This window comes from Onychostoma macrolepis, chromosome 01 (genome assembly GCF_012432095.1).
Source record: "Onychostoma macrolepis isolate SWU-2019 chromosome 01, ASM1243209v1, whole genome shotgun sequence".
NCBI classification, from domain to species: domain Eukaryota; kingdom Metazoa; phylum Chordata; class Actinopteri; order Cypriniformes; family Cyprinidae; genus Onychostoma; species Onychostoma macrolepis.
Genome location: NC_081155.1, coordinates 26405018 through 26424974, shown reverse-complemented (window position 1 = coordinate 26424974; position 19957 = coordinate 26405018). Strand labels below are relative to the sequence as shown.

At 35.9% G+C, this 19957-nt stretch overlaps 1 protein-coding gene across 1 annotated transcript in view; it reads left to right on the top strand.

Moving 5' to 3' along the window:
- Window positions 1-8226, top strand: part of nalf1a (NALCN channel auxiliary factor 1a) — a 53259-nt gene extending 45033 nt beyond the window's left edge. Inside the window, exons 2-3 of the mRNA XM_058779578.1 lie at window positions 1555-1726; window positions 4259-8226. Of these exons, the coding sequence (XP_058635561.1) occupies window positions 1555-1726; window positions 4259-4539 (453 nt within the window). The 3' untranslated portion in view covers window positions 4540-8226. The remainder of the gene's footprint in view (window positions 1-1554; window positions 1727-4258) is intronic.
- The last annotated feature ends 11731 nt before the right edge of the window (window positions 8227-19957 follow it).

The following is a 19957-nucleotide window of genomic DNA, read 5'->3' as shown; positions in this document are numbered from 1 at the left end:
TTTGTTCGTGAATGAGACTGATCCATTTCTTGAGTTCATCTCACCGACTTAATGATCTGGTTGTACTGGAGCTCATTGGACTGCATGACCTTCAGTGAATAATGACTTGAAGTTTGTCTGGTCCTTACAAAAAGCTATCATATGGCTTCAGAAGATGTGAAAGTCTATTTTTCCTGAATTTTTTTACCTTTTTAATGTATTTTTATCTTTTATCATATTATGCCCGTGTCACAGGACGCTTTCTTCCTAAACACGTACAGTAAGTGAAAATTTATGATGTGACAGCTCTAGATTTACAGTAAACCAAACATTTGTTTTTCGCTTCCATCTGGCATGCGATGGGTGAGATGGGGGTCAGCAGCCCCCAATGGCGTGTCATTTCCTGTTATTCTGTTACAGATGTCTTGTTTTTAAAGACATTTTAAGAAGAGAGAGAGAGAGAAGAAGAGAGAATCCTCTTAGAAACCAGCCTTCACAAATCTGCAGTACTGGATTCTCTGACAGCCAGACAGTGCTAATGACGACCTGGTTTTCTATGCCTCCTGTTCTCTTTTTTAACACACACACACACACACACACACACACACTCGTGGATGCTCTGGCATCTTCCCTTTCCTCAACAGCAGGCTGTGCTGTGTGCTATGTAGGGCAAAATAAATGAGCAAAGTCTATTCTTATAGCGCCGTGGAGTCCTCTGCCCACCCCTTGCACTGCCCACTGCGCTCTTTTGCTTCTAACTCACTTTATATTTAGTGTGATACTATCATTTTGTCACAGTGATGTTGCAGTAGGCATATTTGGTTAAACGATCAAAGGTACAACATAAAGCAGCAGTGTTTTTATGAGGTCTGCGTGACCTGGTTGGGCCTCTGTGTATGTCACAGGCAACTGAGCTGTTGTGAGACAGATAAATGAATTTATCAAACAGGTCCGAAGTGGAGAGCTGTGCAACTCACCCATCTGCTGGTCACTTTCAGTACTGCACAATTGATTGATGGTGATATTGGTTTAAATTCTTTACTATAACTATAAATAAAAAGTGACACTTGTTATGGCACTGTAGTGACAGTGAAGTCAGTAACTCAAGAGTTTATTGCACTTTCAATGGGGACTGAGGTTTTCAAGCTTCAAGAACCATGGCAGTATCGTAAAACTCTATTTTACATCTATTTTAAGTCTTTTGAAGGAACATGATAACTTTGTGTGAGGAGGAGACCAAATTTAGGTTGTTATTTGCTGAAAATCTTGTCTTAGGTCTTCCTGATGACTTGATTGAGCAAATTGAGTTTCCATTTACTTTTCTGAGTTTCTGTTTACCATATTTGATGTGCTCTATACATGTGTGTTGATTAGTGTTTATATGTTAATAAAAGCCTATATTAAATCTGTTCATCATATAAAGCAATTGTGTCTCACTCTGCTAAGTTTGGTAAAAAAAAAAAAAAAGCATTTCCAACTTAAAAATGTGTGAAATCCAACCAATAGATGTTTGAAAGTTTAATGGTTTGCATTCATTCACTCGGTTTATTTGTTTGTGTCTTGTTCTCTCTGCAGACCGTCTACAAGCCCTGGCTCTGCGCTCAGTATTTCCAGAGTCCTCAGTCAGGCTGCAGTCATAAGATTCCCTGTGAACAGTACTGTCTTGAGGTCCAGCAGAGGTGTCCGTTCATATTGCCTGACAATGATGACCTTATACATGGTGGAACTCCCAGTTTTATATGTGCAGGTTGGTATACAAATATTTGCAAACTCCGTATAGCCAGAACTGAATTGTACTTTGTGAGATCTATTGTGCATTATGCACCATAAATAATATGTTAATCATCTTTTAAGTGCTGATAATTCCATGTTTTGTGTCAAGCAGAATTCTAATGTTAGTAGGCTAATAAAGCAATGAACAGTCAAAATGTAACCATTAAAACAATCTAAATCTTGTATCTGCATTTAATCATTACAATAAAGTCTATAAAGTAAAAACAAAGTACAGTCTGCTCATAGGTAGCTTTTTATCTTATGTACAGTAGTAGGAGACCAGTCATAATTAATAGCATCAATACCGCAAAAAAAAAGTAACACGTTAAGCACATCAAAAAGATCCAAAGCAGCAAGATCAGCAGGAAACCAAGTTTGATTTAAATAATAATAATAATAATTTAAAAATCATGTTATTGTTTCATAGAACAGAGCTCGTTCATTTCTCAGTATAATCTCAGCACTTCTTTAAAGTAAATACATTGGACATACTGAAATGAAACACGCTATTTGAACAGTGACATCTGTTGGACAATTGCTGAAACTGTCAGAACTCTGCTCAAAACAAAACCCTTTAAACAATAATTTAGTAGTCATTTAACATAACACGAGAAACCGAGCAACACATCCACTGCTTTCTTCCCTTTGAAATGAACTACATTAAATACATTCAATTTCCATGTATGAAATTGTCCTATATAAAACATAAAAACATATATGCAAGCCATTAAAAAATGGGACAAATTTATATAGTAACATATATATGAAGAGTTCAGATGCAAAAGCCTCTAAGTGCCGTCTGAAATTTTCATCTAAAATAAGCATTTTTATCAGGCTCCTATGTTTAGGTTCAGTAATTTTACTCTAATGGCAATGTATAGGTCAGTTTCTATGCAATTAAAGTGAAATAACTGAACATAAATATAGGAGAGTGATTAAAAATGCTAATTTTAGAAGAAAATTTCAGATGGCACTTATAGGCTTTTGCATCTGAACTCTTCATATCTTGCCAAATCAAATAAATGTGTTTATGTATGTGTACTACTTTTTTGGACATATATGTCATGTAGATATATAGCCATCCTAAAACCCATCAATACATGTTGATATTGTTGACATATATGGTTGCTACGTATAAACAATCATCATATATATTATTAACATACAGTATGTTATATCTTATATCTTCAACTAGAGAATGCATGTATGTAAAAATGATATATGGCCTTATAAGCAACATACACGGCAATATCACTAAATTCTCACGCAATATTGCATGTATCTCATTTCTGTATGCCGCATAACAATCTTCATGTACATCACCCTAATCTCTTATACTCATCAATAATAATATAATTCAATAATAATATCATTCTGTAATCAATGAATAGTTTAATGATAATAATATTAATAATCAACATTATTTACATCATTTACATCATTTAGCAGATTGTTTTTAAATGAGGAAAAGCTATTCATCATATAGGAGCCAACAATATTAGCAGTGACAGTATTTTTGAAGTTAATTTTTGAGCTTAAACAAATGACAAAAGCATATAAATAGTTGATGTACTACACTAGCACTGAACTAGCTTTTTCTCAAGTGTGAGCATCTTGGCCTTAAAATGAGTTATTTGGAACTTCTTTCATCTTTCCTAATTACTTATGAGCTGACCATTTATTTCTGCTTATATTCAGCTTTAATTTGCATACGATGTCACAGGAATGTCAGTGCCATGGGATGCAATTAATGAGCACACAGAAGCATCTTTGTATTTAACACTGCAGCCTTATACTTTTCTTTAATTCATGATGAAACAGCCAAATGCTTTTCAAAGCACGTACAAACACTTTACATGGTGAAGTCTTCAAACCTGCTTTAATTTTTTAAGAGTATTATGAAGCAGTTAGCACCTTTAAAACCTTTCACAAACCTTTTAAAACATGATGAAACAACAAAATGCCTTTAACATGCATTTTAATGGAACCTTTTAATCCAAAGACTTTTTAATGCAAGATGGAATAGTTAATCATAAGATTTTATGAATATTCAGTTTATACAAATATCTTTAAAGTAATAATTTAACATAGTTTAAAGTAATAATGTCCATTTAAAAAAAAAAAAAAAAAAGGTAAACTTTTTTTCTCTCGTTTTTGAGAACATTAGCAAAAAAAAATAAGGGAATGTTGAATTAGGGAGCATTACTTTTGAATGTTCTCTGAACTTCTTGAAACTAGTTAATAGTGACATTTAAAAAAAATGTTAGACTAACATGCAGAAAAAAATGTCCCTTAAATCATATATAACTCACATTTTTCCCCCAACATTTTAGTATGTTTTTAAAGACCAGATAACTTAGATAAACGGATGTTCATAACTTTGAGAAAATCTTGCCAAAATCTTGTTCATAAACACAGTCAGGCAGGCATACTGGTGTGTCATATACTGTAGTGTGCAAGAGTTTTCCAAATAAAACACTGATGTGTGTTTTTGCATACACCCCAGGGTTCAAACCAGACATCAACCAGGAGCCAGAGTGCTGTGATGTGCGGTGGGACCAGAAGTCCAACAACCGCTCCCGCGGCACTTTAAAAAGAACTCACCCTTCCTGCCAGCACACATCCGTGACCTCCTCGGGGGCTCCACGGCTCGGGCAGGGCCGGCTGAAACTTTGCTTGCTGGTCCTAGTTCTTCTCCACACTGTGGCTACCATGACGGCCAATCAGAACTCGACCTGCCTGACCGCCATCTTTCCACTGGACGACAACGCCCCCAGAGAAGAGTGATTGGATGATGCTGGGCTGGACAACTCTAGCGTATCCGCATGCTCCAACACATCTCGCTTCGGGCTTGTCAGTAAAGAAGCCCCGCACTCAGAGAGAAGTTGAGTGTATCGGCTCCCAGTGAGGCTAACAGTCTCAACCAGAGAACACTTAACCACACTTGTCATCAGCACCTGGTGGGGTTTGGGGAAAACAGCAAACAGGACACAGGACAAAAGATAAGCATAATATGAAGAGTCAGAACATGCCCCCACAGAGACTTCTCACTCTCTTCTGGAACACACATTGTGACACACACACACACACACACACACACAAAATGTCATTTCACTTTGCACTAGGAGATTATCTAACTTTTCCCTTTTAGTTTCAGCTGTTATTTTCACTTCAAGATGGTTTTGACTTCTGTTCAGTGGTTTCAGAGCAACCTGGAAAGTGACTTGAGTGTCCATGGTCCTGTCAAATTCTCTCTTTATATGTTGCGTGCCAGTATTTTGTGTATTTTGAGAGTGAATGGCACACCACAAAGTCACAGCACCATTCAGACAGGATACAGGCTACAGATTCATGTCTCTCTTTCAAATGCATACATTTTCATCCTGAATAAAATGTTTTTAAATTAAATGTACTCAAAGCCTCAAAATCAAAGCAGCAATTGGCATCCCATCTAATTAGTAAATGTTGTTTTTCCTCTCTGCCTTCTAAGAAACAGATACAACCACCTCACGTTATATTAGAAAAATGATGATTATTCCCTTACCTGTATGAACTGTATGAGTTTTCTGCAGTTTGTCTTAACTACCATCTTCATCTCCATATCGTGTACATGACTTACTGCTGATGTAAACTCTCAGAAAAAAGAAAGGAAAAAAACATACTGTAAGTAGATAATAACATAAGCTGTCACTGTACCCTTTCAAAAGGTACTAAATACTAATATGTACCTTTAAGATACTGATATGAACCTATTATGGGTAAGTAAGGTACAAAGGTGTACCTTTTGAAGGGGTACAGTTCTAGTGACTGCTTTTGGTACCTTTTTTCTTTTCTGAGAGATTCCAGAGTGTAAAGACTCCATTGTGTTGGTACTCATTTAAATACAAATATTGTCTACAACAGGTCAAAATAATCAAATGAACAGGGCGTTGGCACACAACTGTAAAGGAGGAGGATGATAAGTATTTTCATACATGACACTACTTTATTATGCACTTTATTCATTTAATAATGTGCTAAACCCTTCAGCCTTTCTGCATTAATTGCATCTTAGATGTTCTGTGAAAACATTTTTTCAGTATGTGGTCCTCATGTAATTCTTAGCATCAACAATGTTTGTATCTTTACTCATTGCATGGCAATTTGAATGCATTCATTTAACACGCTTGTATGTGAAGCTGGTTTAACTAAGGTTAACTACAATAGTTCATATGCGAATGGAATTGAAATAGCTGAACAGAATGTGCTGTTCCATCATAATCATACACAATTACACTGTAATTTTACCATCATTTCCCTGTCAAAAATAACTATCTATTGTGTAAAGGGCTTAGCAAATAGTAGTGTGTGGAGAAGGAGTTAAGGGCTTACTCTACATTTCTCCTTCTGTGTGGTTGTTGTCTTCAGTGTTTGAGTGTAATGGCTAATAGGGATTATGTGCTGTTTCGCCTTTGTCAGGACCTTATTTTCGAACTATCCTTGTATACACCTGTGCATTCAACACTTTCCTTTGGTCATTATTTTCAATATTTTTCACTAAATGAATTCTTGTAAAGTTAAATTCAAATTACTTAAGAGCAGAGATGCACGGAGTGACTGGTAACATTGGCCCAGGTGTACAATTCTTAGAGGAAACTACTTGTAAATGCCCCTTTTGGAATACTATTTATAGATTATTATCTATATGTTTTTCATAGACTAATAAAAATAATTACACTAGATAATTTAAAATGTTTTCTTTTTTTAGTGTATAGGCTAATTTGAGAAATATCAATATACAATAATAGAGTGCACTTCACAAAACAGGAAACTAAAAATGGCAGAATCTCTAGTCACACGGAGATGTCTTGTTAATTAAAACATGTATAGCAACACGAGCACTATTTTATGCACAGGCTCCCTGGTTCTCTGTTTTTGAGCCTTTGTCTCTGTACGTCTCTGCTTTAGAGTAAATTTAACTGTGCAAGTGATTACATATTCTTGGTTTTACTCTAAAACTTCTCTGTCAGTGTTACTAAGTTGTTTCTGAGAACCTGTGTCTGTTTATGTTTATTCCACATAATTTTGTTCAGTAGTGTTTTCACTGTCTTAATTTCTTAATTTTTCACCATCAAATGATGTACAATGCTAACTTAAAGGATGTCAATTTTCCCAGATTGTAATGATCATTCAGTGGAAACATTATGCCTTCACCCAGTGTAATATTAAACATACAAACAGCAGCATGCCAAAGTCTTGCATAACATTTTATTTTCTTTCCTTTTATTTTGTTATTTATTTATTTTATCACACTGTTCAGCTGAGTGATGAAAACATGAGAACCATTGATTTTAAAGGCTCATGTAGACTTTCCCAGTATAATATTAACATAATAACACAATATCTATTACACTAGGTGAAGGCAACACCAACTCTTAAATGATCAATATTATTTACACTGTTATGCAAAGGCAACACACAGCAACAGAGTTATGACTGAAACTGGGTCTACTATGATATAATATATGGGTTTAGCGGTCCAAAAAAAAATCATAGGAAAAGAGTTTGAATTTATATCAAATCAGTTACAATAAAATACTAACAAATGGAGCCATTGTTGCTGTAGTTACTGTGTTTTGACTTTGCATAGGATTATACAATGAGATCATATATTTAATTTAAGATATCAGACCGTGAATGATCACAGATTATCAAGAGACTATGAAAATGTATGAATGTCCAGCTTGGAAGAGCGGCATAGAACATATTGTAGTCCATCTGATGCTGTAGGGCATCTGTTAATTACCAACCTGTTTCATGCTGACTTCAGGATCAGAGATTTCCTTTTTTATTTATCCCAAATGTATTCTCTGTCACTATACTGTATTTCCATTGTAAAGTCAAAGACTGCTCATATATAATCTAACCCTGAATCTGGCCTCGCTGTATAAAATCCAGTTTACCGTCTAAAATCCATCAGTATTTCCCAGATATCTCTCTTGTTCCCGTGGATTTAATTCCATAGTGTCATAAGTCACATATCCGATCCTCATCTTTGTCGAAATCTGGTTATTCTGATATAAATTGTAAGATTTATTTGAATGTAGCCTGTCCTCTTTGAGGTTTTTCTGTGCTTTTGTTGTTGTTTCTGTTGTTCAGACACATTGTTTGTCATGTTTATCAATATTTTAATCACTGTTGAACACTTGTCAAAAAGTATGATTTACACAATGAATGCTCTCCTCCTCTGGAAAGGTTGCAACTGGAACCTGCGGTTTACAAGCATAGAAATGGACAGACATACAGTATATAGAAATAACAGTTATTATTACAATGTCATATTGTCATACAATAGATGCTTTAGTTCAACAATTTTCTTTGATTTTTTTTTTTACACAAAGACTTTGATTAATATTTATAAATCAGTCTCACTGGTCATGACCTTTTTTGAAGGTAAGATGAAAATACAGCTACATTTATTAAAGTTCTGTTCTAAGGGAAAATAAATAGAGATATAAACTATTATGAAACTGCTGTCTGTGTTTTTCTGACTACCTGTGTCTGTGTGTTTTTTTTTAAAGAGTATCTGCAAACTAACAAGAGAAAGTATGCAAATGCTTTGGTGTAACATCACAAACTTTGGCTTGTATAATCAACTTATCTAGGACTAAGTCACTGCCTAAAGTTCACCCAAAAATGAAAAATTGGCTGAAAAGTTTCCACCACATACTCTTGTGAACATACTCAGGACTGTTTCCATAAGGCTATGGATTCCAGGTAAATAATATTCTTGCACAGACTGATCATGCACTTAGCATGTTGTTAGCATTAAATTGCATGTTGGTAACATGTTTCTAGCATGTTTGACATTTGGTAGCATGAATTATCATGTTGATAACACAGCTAACATGTTTTAGTTGTTGCTAGCATGAGTGAGCATGTTACTACCATGGTTAACATGTTGCTAATATATTGCTAGTGTCTTTTAGCATGTTCAACATGAATTAGGATGTTGTAATCATGGTTACCATATTGTTGGCATAAATTAATGTTTTTAACATGTTGTTAGCATGATTTTGCATGTTGCTAGTATTTTCAGAGAGGCCTTTTTATTGGCATATTTCTATCATGTTTTAACATGTGCTAGCATGAATTTCCTTACGAAAACTAACCATGGTTTTATTGTACAACCTGAATTCCGGAAATGTTGGGACTTTTTTCAAATTTGAATAAAATTAAAACTAAAAGACTTTCAAATCACATGAGCCAATATTTTATTCACAATAGAACATAGATAACATAACAAATGTTTAAACAGAGAAATTTTACACTTTTATCCATAAAATGAGCTCATTTCAAATTTGATGCCTGCTACAGGTCTCAAAACAGTTGGGATGGGGGCATGTTTACCATGGTGTAGCATCTCTTCTTCTTTTCAAAACAGTTTGAAGATGTCTGGGCATCGAGGTTATGAGTTTCTGGAGTTTGGTGTTGGAATTTGGTCCCATTCTTGCCTGATATAGGTCTCCAGCTGCTGAAGAGTTTGTGGTCGTCTTTGACATATTTTTTGTTTAATGATGCGCCAAATGTTCTCTATAGGTGAAAGATCTGGACTGCAGGCAGGACAATTCAGCACCCGGACTCTTCTGCTAGAAAGCCATGCTGTTGTATTAGCTGCAGTATGTGGTTTTGCATTGTCCTGCTGAAATACACAAGGCCTTCCCTGAAATAGACGTTGTCTGGAGGGGAGCATATGTTGTCCCTTACGCACAGAGATTTCTCCAGTTTCTCTGAATCTTTTGATGATGCTATGCACTGTAGATGATGAGATTTGCAAAGCCTTTGCAATTTGACATTGAGGAACGTTGTTTTTAAAGTATTCCACAATATTTTTACGCGCTCTTTCACAGATTGGAGAGCCTCTGCCTCTCTAAGACATCCCTTTTATAGCTAATCGTGTTACAGACCTGATGTCAATTAACTTAATTAGTTGCTAGATGTTCTCCCAGCTGAATCTTTTCAAAATGTCTTGCTTTTTCAGGCCTTTGTTGCCCCCGTGCCAACTTTTTTGAGACCTGTAGCAGGCATCAAATTTGAAATGAGCTCATTTAGTGGATAAAAGTGTAAAATTTCTCAGTTTAAACATTTGTTATGTTCTCTATGTTCTATTGTGAATAAAATATTGGCTCATGTGATTTGAAAGTCTTTTTGTTTTCATTTTATTCAAATTTAAAAAAACGTCCCAACATTTGGGACGCATTTGGGGCTAGCATTGACTAGCTTGTTACTAATTATGTTTTAAAACATGTTTTAACATTTTGCCACCATGCTTTAGCATGTTTACCATGTTGATAGCATGATTTAACATGTTGTTAACATGTCCTAGTCCTAGACTTTGCTATTAATATAAAGCTAGATAGATAGATGATGTTCGAAGGTCTTGAACTGGTTTGATGCAAGTTAAATTATCTATAACAGTCGTTTTCAATACTGGTCCTGGGGACCCGCTGTTCTGCATATTTTGTCCCCAGGTCCCCTGATCTAAAAGGGTTAATGTTTGAAAGTTTTGACATGTCAATGAAAGTCTATGGGATTTGTTGTGGTGGGGGAGGGGTGTGTGGAATTTTCCCACACTGACAGACCAAAGGATGCAGACACTTGGCAATGAATATTCGACAACAAGTGTGGAATTTGTGTGTGGCAAGGTGTGCAAGAACCTGCATGGCCTGAAGATTCACCAGGCCAAGATGAATTGCATGTAGATGGTGCAAGAGTCACAGTGCTTAGAAACTATGCCTGGTGAGACACAGGAGGAGCAAGATCTGAAGTCACCCCACAGTGCTCAGAACTTCCAAGTGACTCAAGCCCCAGACGGTTACAGAACATTAGAAACATTAGAACATGGGTCAAGTGGCCCCAAACTTATAAGGAGAAGGAGTGGCTCAGATTTGATTAAAGACACCGATGCTATTTTGGAAGCAACTGCCAATGGTGAAGCTGAACAATACCTCCAGACAATGACCACCATCATATTTAGCCTATCATCTGAGAGATTTAGGCTGAAGGAGAAGGGTTGCAACTTCAGGATTAGTTACGAGGATCGCTGGAGGAAGTGCAGGCCAAAAAGATGGTTGGGATGCGGCAGCCGGCAGCCTGGACAAGGTGGGAACAAGTAGTACAGGGCAAAGTCACTTGGGCTAGCTCTGGAATTCTAAGCCCCACTACATACTGTAAAATTCTTAATCCACACTGTCTACCGACATACTACCAAGCCTGTCCAACTTCTTCTGCTGGGGGAAGACAGAGTCACCAGCTTGCCCTCTGTGCCAGATGAGAGGGACTCTGGACCACATCCTCACCAGCTGTCAAAAAACCCTGAGTGAGGAGAGCTATCGCTGGCATCGTGACAAAGTTCTGAAGGTCATCGCAGACACCATCTCTAGTGGGATAACCCACTGCAAGCACCTACACCCAGTGAAAAAGACCATAATTTTTGTCAAGCCAGGGGAGAAGGTAACACCAGTTGCCAGGACCACTTCCTCTGGCCTGCTATCAACTGCACAGGACTGGGAGCTGCAAGTTGAGCTGGAGAAGGAACTGAAATTTCCAGAAACTGTTGCCATGTTATTGCTAAGGCCAGACATGGTTCTGATCTCAAAAGCCTCCAATCAGATCATCCTCTTAGAACTCACAGTTCCCTGGGAGGGCCGTATCGAGGAGGCCAATGAGAGGAAGAGAATCAAGTACAGAATTGGTAGAAGAGTGCCAGAGCAATGGCTGGCAAGCAAGGTTGTGAATCACCTGAGGCGCGTTGCAGACGGTTCGTGGTCCAGTTGCAGCCCAATTTGATTTCCTCAACTCCAGGCCAAAGTTTACCTCAAACCCTGACCAAACATGCTGCTCGAATTCTGCAAGACCTGCGAGTTTGGGACACTTATGCATTTGAAAAAGCTTCACTGGCCAAACATCTTAATAAACTAGTAATGAGAAGCCTTTATAAATCTTATTTGGCTTCTTACTATCTCACAGAATGAGATCAATATATTATTTTTAGCATTCTATACTGTGATGAATACTATGTTGATTATCATTGCATTGTAAATGTAATTTACTCTTATGAAAATACCTGAGATGGCTTAAATAACACAGATAAACCATATATTGTTGCAATCGTGTATTTTTTTTAAAAAAAAATTTCATGTTTAATCAGTCAAAGAATATGTTTTTTTATATTCAGGTATAGCGACAACTGCCTTTGTCAGCCTTTGTCCATATTTGGGATTTCCTGGAATATCATAGCTTTTATTACTTTGTGAGGCATATTTGGACTTTCTGCACGAGGGCGCCTTCGGCTTTCAGTATGCATGAAACATGTTTATAGCACTCCATAATGGTCACACCACACTGTTGTGGGTAAAAATAGGAAAAACAATACTACTGTCAAAAGAAATATGAAGTAAACATATGACAATCCATATGTCTTCCTCTGGTGTGCAGTATTTTTTTTAACCGGGGAACATAAAAGTCCCCCACCCCAGACAAATATTTTTTTATTTAGAAAAGGTGATGATAATGTGATGTGAGGATAATCTACAATTGCAGTGCTCAAAATTACTTCACAGAGAAATCACATAAAACACTAATAGTTAAATTACAATTTTGTAGTTATAGAAGGCAGATAATACTGAGAGAAAATAAATGTTTTCAGAGACTCTTTGAAAGAAGAGATGGTGAAGGTGTTATGAATACTCTGTGGGGGTGAGTTCCAGAGTTTAGGTGCCATAATACTAAATGATCCACCACCCGTTGAGAATCTTGGGCAAGCAGTTTGAAATCAAAGGACCTGAAAAAGCAGACAGGTGTGTAATTCTGCAGTAGCTCAGATACAAGGTCATTGAGGCATTTAAAGGAAAACAGAAGTACTAATATGAGCAGAGACAGGCAGCCAGTGTGACTCATACATAATGGGGGGAAATGTGGTCAGATCTTCTGGTGTGTATGCAGAGTTTTGAAAATGTTGAGGTCAGCAAAATAAAATAAAAATACATTACAATAGGAAGAAATGTTTACAATGTTGTGAAAGGTGAAAAACAGTTTTAATTCAGGTATACATGTGGGCCTAAAATGTAATATAAGGATCAATTATGACACAAAAATAAAGCACTGGATGAGACTTTTTTTTAAAGGGATGGTGGTTTGAATAGCAGGACTTTTTAAAATGAATTGTGAATATTGGCATTCTCTGAAAGAAAGGAAGGACTGTAACAGAATGATCACATACTGTACAGTATATAGTGTTCAAGGTGATCAGCATCGTAGCTATAATGAGGATAATGTGACCAAGGAGGAGAATGTAAATATTAAAAAGAAGAGTGCCAAGAACAGAGCCTTGAGGGACACCTTGAGTAAGCAGGACAGAGAAAGATTTGGCCTGTTGAATAGAGATCTTCAGAAGTTCTGTCTGTAATTGAAATATAAACCATTTAATGCCAATAGCTAAAAGTCACGAGGGTGTATCATGACTAACAGTGTCAAACACAAGACTATGAGGGTCCAAATCTCAGCTCCTGGAGGGCCACAGCCCTAAAGACTTTAGTTCCAACTCTTTCCTACACACATACCCTAATGTCTTCTACAGACAGTGCAATTTCAGAAGTCTTGTAAGCTCATTACAAATCACACTGTGGGACACTGATCTAATAAACTTTGGTACAACACGTATGTAGATGATGACACCTATTGAATAGTAGGCTACGATGCAAGTAAATATATAAGAATAAACATCATGAGCATACACTTTTATACGTAAGAATAAAATGTCTTCAGCATGCGCTAGAGGTAAACAAATAGAGCAATCATGCTTTGGCGATTGTGGTTTCCACATACCATTATTCCTTCTTTTCTCCTCCATCTTAATTAAGCTTTAGCATCATGTTGTGTTGATCAATATGTCATTTCATGTTGCATTTTTATTGACTAGTCAGTAGATGTAGGTTGTAGCAGCAAACATACTGTGAATAGTCATCCTAAATTTCTGACATCTTTCATCTGCAACAGCCCAAAATCGTAGAGTGTATACTGGGCATAAGCCCTAAGGACTTGATTAGCTGGATCAGGACAGATTAATTTAATTAGGTTTGAAGCTAAACTCAGCAGGGCTGTGGCACTCCAGGAACTTTTTGCACCCTTGCAGTACTAAAATGAAGTAAAATGAAGATATTAAAGCACCAAAAGTTTGCAGAGTCAGAGCTGTTTCACTGTGGTAAAATCCAGACAGAAAATGTCATTTTAACTGAGAAGTCACAACTTTTTCCAACTGGTAAGAAAAATGATAAATTAGTGTAAAATACTGCTTTGTCTTAAAAACAAAAAAAAACATGTGAAATGTGACCTTTAACTCCCTAAACTGCCAAATGGAAAACATAAAAACGTATTGTCATTCATTTTTTCTCCACTAGATGTCAGCACATGTCTTTAGTTTAAGAGGAAAAATTTTTTTAGCCACAGGTGAGTAAAAGGCAGAGAAGTGGGAATTTTGAGAACACAACAAGGCTTGATCATTTAAAATCCATTGATCTAATTTGTGTGTATGACTTTTTATATTATCATTAATTATACATTATCACTGTGTGTGGGGAGGAAAAGCTCATTTTAATATGGTGGACCACCAATAAGGAAAAAAGTCAAAGAAATGTAACTAAACATTTACTAAAATTCTTACATTAGGCTTATTCCCTTGTTTACATTTGTTCTGACTAGTTGCCTTTACAACACACTAGTTGCAACTTGCAACAGGTTTGAGTAAAGCTGCCACAGAAATGTATAGTTTATCACTGCAAAATCAAGTAATCAAATAAATTATTAAAATGGAACCAATTGAGATACTGCTCCTGTTAATATATCCATAGGTTTGAAGTAAATTTATTATAACATGAATCATTTATTTCAGCATAAGAATTGAACCCAACTTAGTTTCCTAAAGCATGCCTTTTACCCACTGACTATATATTTCTAATGGTGCAATGCCCTAATATCCTAATAATATCCTAACAATTTAGTAAGTGTTAATTCTTTAAGTTTTTAATATATAATATAATTGAGCAGGGCGATGTGTTAATTTTTAATGCTATGACTTATTTCTTAATACATTGATGTATACGGGGTGAAGGTTCTGACACAATTGGAACACAGTGTAAAATGCCACAGGGTAAGTTGCAACACCATCAGTTTAACATTTTAGAAATTTACACCATGATGTGGTGAATGTAGACTTCAAACTTTCTTGTGCAGAAATTCATAAGTCAGTTTTTGCTGTCGCATCAAGTGTCTGAACATGGTGGAACCTGTAGGGAGTACACACTTAATTATAAACATTCAGTTTTAAGAAAATAAAACATCAAACAGTCAAATTTCCTACATTATATAAAACCTGTTGAGCAAACATTTGCTAAGACAGGTGTGTAAAGCATGGTAAATGATTCTCACTCTTGATAAACGTAAACTTGCAGAACAAATGTTAGCACTGGATAGCATCATTTACCTTCTACAATTAGGTCATACACCTGAAAAACTAACAGTAGCTTTAGGGATTTTAGGTAGCACTGACATGCTCTACACACCATCTTCTAAAAATCTGGTAATGAAAACAGAGCCCCTCTCCCATATAAGAAAAGGTTATCTCAAAAGCTTTAAATCTTTTGAGATTTAATTTGGCACCCATGGGTTCATTTCATGTTTGATGAAAATATAGAAATATATATATGAATTGTAACATGTTCAATTTCCAGTGTCTTAATCCTCTTTATCACTGAATTGCTGCAATGCAAGAAGAAAATAAAACTGTAAAACAGAATGAACCCACGGTGACTGCTGTTCTCTTAGGGGTGGTGATATACTGTATATAAAAAAGGCACCTGAAGACAGACCTGACTGATTGAAACTTTGCGCTGTTTTAGTAATACATTTTCTGGAGCTGTAATTTCAGTGTGCAGACATCTATCCTTTTTTGTTTATTGCTTTTTTAGTCCTGCACCTGAGCCCAATTTAGATTTTCGATCTGCACACCTGCACTTTGCATTCTTTTGCTGATAGCCTATTATATGCAGTGTTGGGAAGGTTACTTTGAAAAATGCAATAGGTTACAGATTACAAGTTACTCTATTTAAAATGTAATAAGTAGAGTAAGTATTTCTATTACTTTATTAAAGTAATGTAACTGATTACTATCCTAAATTTGTAATGAATGTTTTCAACTGTTATTCATTTTCAAACATTGAAACCAGGCAGGGTTAACCTTACAGTAGTACTGTACACTGTACACTGATTACTGTCAGACTTTTAAAATCTTTCATCACTCGAATTAAGATTGTAAAAATTAAATTTAAAACAGAGCCACCACAAAATCAGACTTAGCACCTCTTTTTACTTTGAGATCATATTGAGGTTAAATACAGATTTAAAATCATAAGATATAGTTTAATAGCTATGATACTCTTTTTGAAATCAAAATCGTTGCATATGACAGGAAACACTGGCATCTAACAATGCCTTGAGAAAAAAAAAAAAAAAAACTAATTTAAAAAAATAAATAAATAAATCATATAACGTACATAAACCCAAATAGGAAATAAAGCAGTAAGCAAAACAATAAGCATGTGTCCTAAACTCCTGAGCATAATTTAGAGCAGTCAGTGCAGTTTGGGAAAGAAATCAATTCAACCTTTGTGTGTGTGTGTGTCTTTTAAAATAAAAAAGCAGAACTACTTTTATTATAATACTATACACCAGCATTCAAAAGTTTGGAATCAGTAGTGTTTTGATGTTTTTGAAAGAAAATTGGTATGCTCACTAAAGCCGCATTTAATGGATCAAAGGTACAGTAAAAGAATAATGTCATAAAATATTATTACAGCTTAAAATATCTGTTTTTGCTTTTCTCCAGAGGGAGGACTCCAAGGTTAAAGGGTTACTCCAGGACAAAATGAAAATGTTGTCATTAATCACTCACCCCCATGTCATTCCAAACCCATAAGCTTCATTCATCTTTGTAACGCAATTTAAGATAATTTGGATGAAAATTATTGGTAACACTTTATTTTGATGGTCCCTTTTGAACATTATGTTGACACTAAGTAATGTTGCAACTACATGTCAACAAACTCTCATAAGAGTATTAGTAGACTGTCTGCTTCATATCTACTAACTCCTTATTGTGTTGGTCTCCCAACAGATATTCTACTGACTATAAGTAACTTTGCAAGAACGTGTCAACTTAATCTAACCCTAACCCTACCAGTCAACTAATACACTACTAACACTCTAATGAGAGTTAGTAGAAATGTAGGTGCAACATTACTTATAGTCAATAGAATGTGTTAAAGGGACCATCAAAATAAAGTGAAACCAAATTATTGAATAAAGTGTTTTTGTTTTCTTTGGGCAGAAAAAGTGTTCTCGTCGCTTCATTAAATTCAGATTGAACCACTGATGGCAAATGGACTATTTTGACGATGTCTTTCATACTCAAGAATGAAGCTTTTACGGGTTTGGAACCCCCATGAGTGACACGTTCTTAGTGATTTCTGACAACATTTTCATTTTGGGCTGGAGTAATCCTTTAAGCTAAAAAAATGCATAACCGACAAGGAGCCATGCTGTTTTAAGGTAAGTCAGTGGAGGAGATGCCTCAGTATTAAGTCACATTTCTACATATATAGCATTTTATACAGACTGCTTCAAAGCAGACACAGTAATAAACAGGAATCCGTGTCATTGTTCTTCAATTTCAGGAATCAAACTAATGCTGAATAAACTTCTTTTGTGTAAAACCAGCTTGTTTTACCGAATGCCATATTCATCTGAATCTTTCTTCTTCAGACCATCTCAAAAAGCCAGACACAGGCCACATACAAACTGCAGTTAAATTTGGTTGTCAATTCACCTTTTAGTAATTAATCCTGTTCTGTACACATTAGCAGTGCTAGATTTTGCTGAAAAAAAAAAACAAGCCCATAATAAACTTAAATCCAAATGTGTTATCTTGGAAATAAGCCACATACCAAATACTTTGTTAACTCTAAAAACTGGATCACTTTATGAGCTGAGCCCAACCATGATTAATAAGCATTGCTAATAATAAGTGGACATGGCAACACTCTGCAAAGCAAACTTTTAAACAAAACACAGTGGCTTTGCTGATGATGGTTTAGATAAAATCGCTGAACAGAACTTTGGTCTTTGGTTGCTGTAATATTTCTTTGGTCAAAAATAGCAGATAACAAAAACACAAGATGGCAAACCATAGCTATAGTTACATTGCTGTAAGTCATCGCAATTTTGAGATTGCATTATTTTTCATACACACATAAATTTAGGGGATTCGCTTCAGTATTTAAATCCAGTTGTCACTCCTGAAACTTTATATTGTGTACGTGGCCATAGAAAGTATAGCACAGCTTCAGAGGACAGCATCACAAGCTACTAAAATTGTGAACTCACTGCTCCCCTTCGACAGCAACACTAACACCATGTCTACCTCGGTTGTGGATTTAAAGGGGGATGGGCCAAAATAAATTTAAAACCACTGCTGTAGCTGAACTGGTATAGAATATATACACCAATATCATGGGTTAAATTCTGAGGAAGCACAAAAACTGAGATGAAACCTATTTTTAATTAAACATTAATTTTGGGGTGAGCTACATTTGGACTCTGATGACAAAAATAGACATTTTTAGAATGGAAATCACAGACAAACTGGCAAAAGGTAGGATTCATTTTGTGACACTACAATATCTGCAAACAATGACTTTCAGCTGTAAAGCTCTGAAAACAATTAAAACTGGACCTACTGTGCATTTTTTAAATTGTATCTTTCCTTTAGTGTGTAACAGGCCTATAGCTGTTTGCGCATGTAAATGATCTGTAAAGTTGCAAAGCACAATGTCCACACCAAAAGGAGTTTGTCTCTCCAACCCAAGGGCGTAGGTTTACTTTTGACATTGGTGGGGACATAACAGTTGAGACCCTACATAAACAAAAGTTTAACAAAAGTTAAAGTTAAAGACTACCCGCGGCGACTCAGGACACTGTTCCAAATCCTGACACACCACAGAGCTCCACTTAAATAGTTTACCATAAAATCACCCTATATTTGTCCCAAATTATTGTTAATGTGCATAATGACTTCACCCTAGGCTTAGAAGATTGTGTGTATAGTGCATCTTTCAGCACATTTGTCTTTCTGTCCGTATATAGAGAGGTAATATAGATTGCGCTTTTTTTTCAGTTTGCACTGTTTTGTCAAACACCGTACAAACTCATAGACGCAACTTTGTTAATTCCTGAAGTAAACTTTTATTATGAACTGTTTTGGACTGCTGTCTTGAACTGGGTGCAATGTGGCGCTGCACTCGTCCAGTGTTCTGACCATTTGTGCTACCCTGTCAGATTTTGCTACCTCCCATTAAAACAGTAGGTAAGCACAATTTCGACAACGAAAAACGCTACCTATAAGATCATGGTTTATTAACATATACACCTACCCCATCCCTAAACCTACCCTTACAGTAATGCAAATACAGTAGTTATGTGTTGCTCAGCGTGAGAAAAATGATGCAATATTGATGTGCACATGCGCAGTAAACCCAGGTAGGACAATCTGATGGGTAGTAACTGTGTGTGACCAAAGACTATAGAATACACCCCTTTGGTGTGACTGCCTTATGTTCTTACATCGGCCATGTAGGCTATTAAGTGTGTGTCAATGAAAGCGCACAATTTTCTAATGTATTTAACTTCTTAGGTAATATCAATGGTACGACATGTTTCAGTAACACTTTATTTTGATGGTCCCTTTTGAACATTCTGTTGACACTAAGTAATGTTGCAACTACATATCAACAAACTCTCATAAGAGTATTAGTAGACTGTCTGCTTCATATCTACTAACTCCTTATTGTGTTGGTCTCCCAACAGATATTCTACTGACTATAAGTAACTTTGCAAGAACGTGTCAACTTAATCTAACCCTAACCCTACCAGTCAACTAATACACTACTAACACTCTAATGAGAGTTGGTAGAAATGTAGGTGCAATGTTATTTATAGTCAATAGAATGTGTTAAAGGGACCATCAAAATAAAGTGAAACCCATGTTTCAGATGTGTCCGAAATTTCAAAAACATTTACATATATTTAATTGTTTGATCAAAACCTAAAACACTTG